The 9,847-nt window shown below is 37.8% G+C and overlaps 1 protein-coding gene across 1 annotated transcript in view; it reads right to left on the minus strand.

Annotated features, from left to right (window-relative positions):
* CEP95 (centrosomal protein 95) overlaps positions 1–9,847 on the minus strand; it is a 118,757-nt gene that overhangs the window by 59,623 nt on the left and 49,287 nt on the right. The window contains 3 exon segments of the mRNA XM_053721528.1: positions 1,849–1,963; positions 3,079–3,217; positions 5,330–5,523. Of these exon segments, the coding sequence (XP_053577503.1) occupies positions 1,849–1,963; positions 3,079–3,217; positions 5,330–5,523 (448 nt within the window).

Genomic DNA, 9,847 nt, shown 5'->3' on the forward strand with positions numbered 1-9,847 from the left:
GCGCCTAAATGCTTTTGGCGCCAAAATGACGCCACATCCGGAACGCCGACACCTTTGGCGCAAAAAAAACGTCAAAAATGACGCAACTTCCGGCGACACGTATGACGCCGGAAACAGAAAAAAAATTTGCGCCAAAAAAGTCAGCGTCAAGAATGACGCAATAAAATGAAGCATTTTCAGCCCCCACGAGCCTAACAGCCCACAGGGAAAAGTCAAATTTTTAAGGTAAGAAAAAATTATTTATTCATATGCATTATCCCAAATATGAAACTGACTGTCTGAAATAAGGAACGTTGAACATCCTGAGTCAAGGCAAATAAATGTTTGAATACATATATTTAGAACTTTATATAAAAGTGCCCAACCATAGCTTAGAGTGTCACAGAAAATAAGACTTACTTACCCCAGGACACTCATCTACATGTAGTAGAAAGCCAAACCAGTACTGAAACGAGAATCAGTAGAGGTAATGGTATATAAGAGTATATCGTCGATCTGAAAAGGGAGGTAAGAGATGAATCTCTACGACCGATAACAGAGAACCTATGAAATAGACCCCGTAGAAGGAGATCATTGAATTCAAATAGGCAATACTCTCCTCACATCCCTCTGACATTCACTGCACGCTGAGAGGAAAACCGGGCTCCAACCTGCTGCGGAGCGCATATCAACGTAGAATCTAGCACAAACTTACTTCACCACCTCCATAGGAGGCAAAGTTTGTAAAACTGATTTGTGGGTGTGGTGAGGGGTGTATTTATAGGCATTTTGAGGTTTGGGAAACTTTGCCCCTCCTGGTAGGAATGTATATCCCATACGTCACTAGCTCATGGACTCTTGCTAATTACATGAAAGAAACACTGTTTAATAAAGAAAATGAACACAAATTGAGTGCATTTATCTTAAAATAGATATCAAAATAGGTGAACAGTAGTAGTAAGTGAAGGAAGAGCTTATGTAGTCACTGTTGTCATTCAGCACTGTCTGCTGCAGCTAAAGCTCCTGCTTTGACAAAAGTAAACATCTGACGGGGGATGTGCCTGGCATCATAGGAAGTCCCCCACAATCAGATTCCAGCATTGGAATCAGATGTTAGCAGCATTTTAAAGGGCCAGTAAACCTAAAAAAATAATGTTATATAATTCTGCACATACACTCAGTCATTACACGCACCATTACACTCAGTGCAGCTCGCTCCCGCTGTCGGACAGAGCAGGAACGAGCTGCACTGAGTATAATGGCGCAGTCGGGCCGGGCTGTGACTAGACAGCTGGCCAGATGCGATCTGTGATAAAAACAGACCCGCGCAGAAAAGCACAGAGAGCGGGTCTGAAAAACAGTCTTTTTTTTATAAAAATTCACAGGGAATATTAGGTTGTATAAAGCTAACGCTGATATAATGTGATATAATTCTGCACTATGTGCAGCATTAAATAACATTATTTTTTTTAGGTTTACTGGCCCTTTAAAGATCGGAAAGAAACATTAACATTTGCCTTGTTCCTGAATGTAGTGACTTGACCCCGTCTACTAACAGAGCTATAGTAGCTTTCTTTATCTGCTAGTGAGCAAACTGTAATTAATCTGTTATGCACAAATATGCATTTTTTGTTTGTTTATTTCGATATCCATTTATATTATAGGTTATATCACTAATTTAAAAATAATTTTCTGCATGAAAAAAGTTAATTAATTGCATTTTTAAAAACAAGCTAAAAGAGATCATGCACATAAAGGTCTAACACAGCAAGCCAGTTATCACAATTTATTTTTAGAAAATGGTTAAGATCTTTGGAGCGTGCTACTTGCATCTATGACTGTTAAAAAAGAGAAGGTGCTTTTGACTACCTTGGAGCTGTTTCTTCCTATGCAACGCCATGATGCTGTCACTATGCTGTGATAGCTTATCCTCCTCTCTGGGTTCACTTGTTCTGGCCTGATCCCCAAGGGCTTTTTTTAGCATCTGTAAGAAATTGCACATATGTTTTAAAATCATAGATGAACAAGTAAACAATCAAAATGATGAACCAGAAAACTAATAAACAGTGGCTGCATGATGCAACTAAATGCAAACACTGCTACATATTTATATAAAGTAAGAACTAGATACCCATCCTGGTACAACGACACATGCATTTCTGTACTGATTTTTGGAGAAAGCAAAATTTGGATGGGATCAAAGTTTTAGCTCCCCTCCTTACTCTCATGATACAATTTATTAGGGGTATGAAACCCAATTTTTTTTTCATGATTCAGATAGAGAATGCAATTTTAAGAAACTTTCAAATTTACCTCTATTATCAATTTTTCTTCGTTCTTTTGGTATCTTTATTTGAAAAAGCAGAAATGTAAGTTTAGGAGCCAGCCCATTTTTGGTTCAGCACCTGTGTAGCGCTTGCTGATCGGTGGCTACATTTAAGTGCTACCCCAGGGTGCTGGTCCAGCTTCTAAGCTTACATTCCTGCCTTGCACTACTGGAAGCTAGCTGACTATTGGTGACTGCACATATATACTTCTTGTGATTGGCTCATCATTCTTCAAAGGATACCAAGCGATTGAAGCAGATTAGATATTAGAACTAAATTGGAAAGTGGTTTAAAATTGTATTCTCTATCTGAATCATGAAAGAAAAAAAATTTGGGTTTCATTTCCCTAAAAAAAAAAAAGAAAAAAAAAAGGAATATATAACATAACATATGTGCACATAATTATTAGGAAGGATATTAACGCGGGGGAAAAAAAGCTGTGCTTTAAAAACGGGCAGAAATGCCTGACATTTCTAATCCTTTGCTGTACAAAGAGTTAAGCCTATTTAGAGTGGCCTGGCTGCCGCTAATGATTTGAGTGGTTAGAAGAAAAGCAACTCCAGGCTTTTTCTAAACAGGCATTATGCAATTAATAGAGCAAAAAAATGGTTACTTTCCATGTAGGTGAAGTGGATGTTCTCAGACCTGCATGCTGTAAATGACAGGTAAAGCAAAACTTTTTCAAATTTTAGATGAATAAATGTGTTTCTTTCAGAAGGATTGCGGTACCAAAGTCAGTATGCGCAGTACGTATCCACTGCAGAATACTCACAAGATCCAGCTCATCCAGCCGTCGCGAGAGCTTCTCAGACATCTCCTGTAACTCTAGCTCAGAGAGTTTGTTTCGTGCACGATGAAGTGACAGAGGTTCATTTAATATGGATACCGGGATTGTGTCAGATCTCTTGGAACTGGAGGCAATAAGCAAGAATCAGTTACTAATTAAGGAAAATAAGAGGTTACTATAAACAGTTTTTCTGAATTAAAAGCTGGTTTACAGAAATAATTAAAAAAAAAAGGTTAGTTTTTCTTTTCTGGTAAGCCACTCAATTCAAAATGTTAATAAAATAGTAAAAAAAATAATCTTAAAGAGAGAGTAAACACCTTGTAATAGCTGTTACCTGGCTATGGAATAACATACCAGCCAAGTATATAAAAAAAAAATTGCTTTCTCTGCATTTGCCATATTTCAAAGAGTAAAAACAGGCTTTAGTTTGGGGACAAGGCTAGCCACAATCATATTGACCATATAAAGTTAATTGTTTTGCTGTCTGTTATCTGCTTAAGACAGTTAGGGAAATGTATGTAGCAGTGTTAGCCTTGAGAAGTTTGAAGTGCTTTTCTAGGTCTGAGAATAAGAAAGTCACAATTTTCAATTTAAAGCAACTTACCTCCCACATTCAAATATAGAAATCAGATCTCAGCATGGGCCCTGAGGTGCAGTTCATGGGTTAAGTTAAGGGGTAGCAGATTCAGAAGAAGTAGTGTGTTTTTTTACAGAAAGGGTGGTGGATTTATGGAATAAACTTCCAATACAGATGGTAAAACACAAGGATTGTAAAAAAATGCCTGACACATGCATAAGGCTATCCGAAGAAAAAAGTAACATGTGATATGGGTTGACTTCATGGGCCTTTTTGGTTCTTATCTACTATCAAATTATATGTTTCTATTTTACAAGAGGACTCCCTTATTACAGTAAGATGGGAGTGGAGCAAAAAAAATTTAAGGGGACAGTAAACTCAAAATTAAATGTCCCATAAAATGCTCAACTATGTAAAAAAAAAAATAAAAAAATTGCAATTCTCTTTTGTTATTTATTTTGATTTCTTTAACTGTAATTTGCATCTGTAGTTTTTCCACTCCACCAGAACAGCAGGAATGCACAGTAATTGGATGACATGTGCAGGAGGTCATTTGTATCTGGCTACAGAAGAGAAGCTGAGAAAAACAAAATTCAAGAGTATTTTCAAGGGTTTTCGAATGCTTTTAAAACCAGCATTTGGTTTAATTGTCCGCGCCCCCCCCAAAAAAAAACAAACAAAAAAAACTTTAATGTCCCTTTAAAGGGCCATGGAACCCAAATTTTTTCTTTCATAATTTATAAAGGGCATGTCATTTTAAACAACTTTCTAATTCATTTCTATTATATAAATTGCTTCATTCTCTTGATATCCTATGCTGAAAAGCATATCTAGATAGGCTCAGTAGCTGCTGATTGGTGGCTGCACACAGATGCCTTGTGCGATTGGCTCACTCATGTGCATTGCTATTTCTTTAACAAAGGATATCTAAAGAATGAAGCAAATTAGGTAATATAAGTAAATGGGAATATTGCTTAAAATTGTATTCTCTACCTGAATCGTGAAATAAATTTTTGGGGTTTAGTGTCCTTTTAAGGTCAAATGACAAACATTTGAAGGGTTCACTTTTGTAAATGTTGATGCTAAAGTGCCCGGTTTTTAAAACTTTGATTAAAAACAGGGGCACTTTAATTCATCAAAATTTACATTTCACTCCTGTTATGAAAAAAAAACAACTTACCTTTTAATCTTGACAGCAGCTCCAGCTTCCTCCACCTGTTGCAAAGCCTCTTCCTGGGTCTAAAATGAGGAATCAGGCTTCCTCCAATCATGGCTTTGAATCAGTCACTGATTCCCCCGGGGGGAGCCGTGATTGGAGAATGACCTCTCCATTTCTGACATCAGAAATGGCTTGCAACGACGGGGGGAAGCTGGAGCTGCTCCCAAGATTAAAATGTAAGTTTTTTTCACCACAGGAGTAAAATTAATTAATTAATTAATTAATTAAAAGTGCCCCTGTTTTTAATCAAATTTTTAAAAACCGGGCACTTTAGCATCAAAATTTACATACACTTTAAGTTATCAATACAAGCTGTTTTCCCTATAAATTCTCTATAATGACATCTGCATTTTTCTATGTGTTGTGTCCATATAAATACCTATTCAGTTTAAGCTACAGTTCACCAGATGAATACTCCATGACTTCTACTTGCCACTTACTCTAGTAAGGAACCTTCCGACAGTACAGTGAGGTGGTCATCTGTTAGGTGAAGAGAGGCTGAACTGGGTACTTCTCTTTCCTCTTCATCAGAAGCTAATGACCAGTCATCTTGCTCGCTCTGTGTACTTCTGAGGGTCATTAACCGAACATCGGGCTGTGTGCGAAAGGCGACTTTTTTGTAGCAAGATGAGGTCTGGGTAAATGAAAACGGAAAACAAATTCTTGTATACTAGTATCTTAAAGGGATTTGAAACAAAACAAAATGCATGCTTACCTGATAAATTATTTTTTTTCATGGTGGAGGGGGTCCACGATCCATTACAGGTATTCAACTCCTGGCTCCTAGGAGGAGGCAAAGATTCCCAAAGCTTTCAAGAGCACTTCACCAATCAGGGAAAAAGGAGGTGCAAACTAGAACTGCCACTAGAAAAAAAAATGTAATAAAAATGGGCGCGGCTCAAGGAACAAAATTAATCAGGTAAGCATCAGTTTTGTTTTCTCTCAAAAGGTGGCGAGAGTTTACGATCCATTACTCCTGGGAACTAAAACCCAAACTGTGGACTCCATGAGTAATGTAGGGCGAGACGAAAGTTTTGAAAAAGGCAGGCACCTAATTTCCAGACACTGCTGCCTGGAGGACTTTCCTACCAAAGCCAACTTCAGAAGAAGCAAAAGAACACATAAGAGTAGTTGAATTTAGTAAAGGTGACCATGTTGCTGCCATGTAAATTTATATAATAGAAGCCCCATTTTGAAAACCCAGGAAATGGAAACTATTAGAATGGCCTGTAATGCGTATTTTGGGGGAGACTCTCCGCCTCCAAGTAAACCTTGTGAATCAAGAGTCTTAGTCAAGTTACTGCTGTAGACTTTTGGCCTTTGCGTAGGCCCGAGAAAAGAACAAACTAATTACAGGATCCTTAGTAACTTGTAAAAATAATTTTAAAGCTCTCACTCCATTTAAATTTTGAAGAAGCCTTTCTTTAGAATTATGAGGATTGGAACAAAAAGGAGGAACAACAATTTTATTGTCCTTAAAACCGCTTTATCCAAAACACAGATAATGAGGCTTGCAAGAAAGAAGAAAAAAAACAAAAAACAAAGAAACAGAAAATGCAGAAACTACTTTGGCAGAATATATTGTTACCTTCATTACGCTTCATAAAAGCCGACTACAACAGTGAAACTCTCAGCAGGGTCCTCTACCAACTTGACCCCTACAAAAGCTATCCTATACACCGACTATGTTTACAGCGCTGCGGAATCTGTTTGCGCTCTACAAATACCCGATAATAATAATACCTTCTATGGCAGGTACCTTCTATGGCAGAAGCTGGACATCTAAACTATGCATAACTTCAAACAGAGAGACTTACTAATACCGGACAAACAAAATTAGGTTACAAGGATGAGAAAATTGGTTTAATCACTTGTCTAATCCGAATTAAAAGTTTGAAAAAAGGTCTTAATGTCAGGAAGATGAGCAATTATCTATGGAATAACACAGAACACAATTAAATATGACCCTTTAAAGAACTAGCAGATAAACCCTTATCTAAGCCCTTTTGAAGAAAAAAAAAAAAAATGAAAAAATAAATAAATGAAGTTTACTAGATAAATGTCAGCTAAAACCTTGTTTCCCCCGAGGCAAGAAAAACTTTCCAAATCTTGTGATAGATCTCTCTTATAACAGGCTTTTAGATCTGAAATTAAAGTAACTACAGAATAAAAAATTAGGCGTTCAGTGTCCAAGCCTTCAAGATCAGTCTTTGCGGAAGAGACCACGGAGGAAAACTGGACTTCTTTATCAGATCCGCAAACCAAGAAGTGTGCAACTAAGTAGAAACAATCAGAATTACTTATGAGAATGTCCTTTGCTTCTTAGAGTAAGCATTATAAGATGCATAGATTAAAAATTTAGGCATATTATATGTTGCGGTAGAAGTAGTTAACTGCCACGCTGCCAAGCTTAATGCTTAAGAACTTCATAAAGATGCATGAAGTGCGAGTCGGGCATGTGGCTTGGCAGTGCGGAGGGAAAAGTCCTAATGCATAGAAGCCAGAGCGCCCCCCTGTGATATAAAAACAGTGAGAAGCTGCCGGCGCACGCTAACAGTAAAGCTATGCACTTCAGAAGCACTAACAGCTATATAAATATTGTTAAAATATATTTAATATATAGTATAAAAAAATATAAAAATAATTTCTAAAAGATTGGGGGTCGTGTACAGGCAGTGGCCATGAATGGCAGCATATTCAGAGGCTCTCTGTGAAAATCATCAAATCCGCTGTATATGGGTGATCTTTGACAACATCCAAAGTTTTACCTATCATATTTAATTGCCCCAAGTGCTACGGATTAATTTGCTGTCTCAGTGATCCATGATCCCTGAGCTGGACAAACGGGAGCTCAGGCGGCAGCCAAGTGGAGATCCTGGTACCCCCCACCCGGTAACCTGGGTATTGCTGTTCAATTAAGACTGCCTTTTTGAGCTCCACGCTAGCTAATGCACTACAACATGATGGCTGCTCCAGTCACAGTGGACTAACTGAGGTATCTACTAAGGCAGGGGAGTCAACCTCAATTGAGCAGTGGGCCATTTACCATACAAGTGCAACTCATGTGGGCCGCACACTACCTACACATCTTGCCATTGCTAAACAAAGTTGTGGTGTTTGCTATAACTGTATACATTTCAAAAGATTGTGTTCTGCGCATAGCATGATATTTCCTCTGCATTATCAACTGTGGATCACAATGATGTTGGAAAAGCGATCCACTGTTTATATGATAAATATATAACGGTTCTGATAGCTACAAAAAAAAATCTATATATTGAAAATCTATATATTTATATAAAATATATATATAAAAATCTAAAAGTCTTATGATTTTAGTTATAGAGAAAATGATGGAAAGGAATGGGCAGAAATTATGATTTATAACAATGTGGCTCGTTAAAGTCTCAGGGGTTTTAATGATCTCCCTAATGTAGGGCAGTTGCTCACTATACAATGAGTGATTTGCAATACCGGAACAAAAGGATATACAGTCATTGTAAAGGAGAACCGAATGGAGGTTGCACGCATGAGCAACCCTAACAGTAAGCGCTCTCACTCCTAATGTAATAAGCATATTATTATTAGTTTTCATTTAGAGGTGTTGCGGGCTGCATGAGGCCCATGGGCTGCCAGTTTGACACTTTTATACTAAGGGCATATAAAGCAGCATTTATTTCAGATTCACCTGAAAACATTCATGCTACTGTTTCACCTACTACAGCTTCCCACATAAACCCCACTTCTGTGCCTCTTGGGGATGACGATGCCCAGGAGCATCGCGTCCAAGTTAAAGATGAGTTCAATCCAAAAGCTGAGGATTTGACTCGAGTGGACCATTTCCATTATCTTGAATCATTCCAGCTAGGAAAGATGTTGGCCTAAAACGTCCGTGAGGTAGTAATTACTGCTAGCACCCTTGCCATGCCAGTGAGCACTGAGAGCAGAAGTCATGCATTTGAGACTGCTTGGTTTGCCAATAATACTTACCCTCTCTTCTGCAGTGCTATACAGGTGAGCAGGAACCTTGGATCCCCAGAAAGACTTCCACCAGTGCAAGATAAGCTGCACTGTAATGGAGAGGGTCCCCTACATCAATAGCTCATGACAGTGATATTATAGAATTGCCACATTTTTGTGATAGCCTAAAAAAAAAAATTGTTTAAAATTTGATGGCAAAGTATTTTAAAATAATTTTCAAAAATAAGCAAAATTACTTGCATATCTGTGCTCTCTGGAGTAGATTGATCCGCCCCCCCATTATCAGTGTTTAGTATCAGAAACACAGGCATTGTATTTTAACTGAGTTCACAACACCTTATTTGCTTCTAGGCAAGCTCCAGCAGATAACAGATAAAGCCTTGCATTCTACCATATCAATGGTTGATATAGATGCAGCCATAAAAGGAATTGTGTGGAGGGAGTTAGAGCTGTACCGTTCGGACACTTAAAATAAAGTGTTAATGGCGAGGCACTGCAGTATAAATTTGCAGGTAAAGTAATTAAAGTACATATTAAATTTTGTCTCTATCCCAACTTGTTTTATGTCCCTTTAAAAGGTTACTCTTATTATGTGCATATTTAGTTCTGCTGTATGTCTAAATACTGACAGTTATTATACAGTTACAAACACCTCCTGGAGAATGATGCATGTTGTATTATACTTAATTATTGTTCAGAGTGTAACTGTTTTGCTTTTCTACACACACCAACACATAACAGTACCACTTGTAGGATTTAAGTATAGCCTCCTCACCCACATTTATTGCTTTGCATGTCTTTTATCATTTAAGTCATTAAACATCTAATCCTAAAGGCTAGTTGTGGAGCTGAGACTAAATATTTTATTATAGTGCAGATCACATTTTTAGATTGCTTTTTCTTTTTCAGCCATCAAGGGTTCAAAAGTGTCCCCTAGATCTTCCCCAACTCCTCTCCCATCTTCGGTTTAAGTGTCC

This window comes from Bombina bombina, chromosome 1 (genome assembly GCF_027579735.1).
Source record: "Bombina bombina isolate aBomBom1 chromosome 1, aBomBom1.pri, whole genome shotgun sequence".
Classification (NCBI taxonomy): Eukaryota; Metazoa; Chordata; class Amphibia; order Anura; family Bombinatoridae; genus Bombina; species Bombina bombina.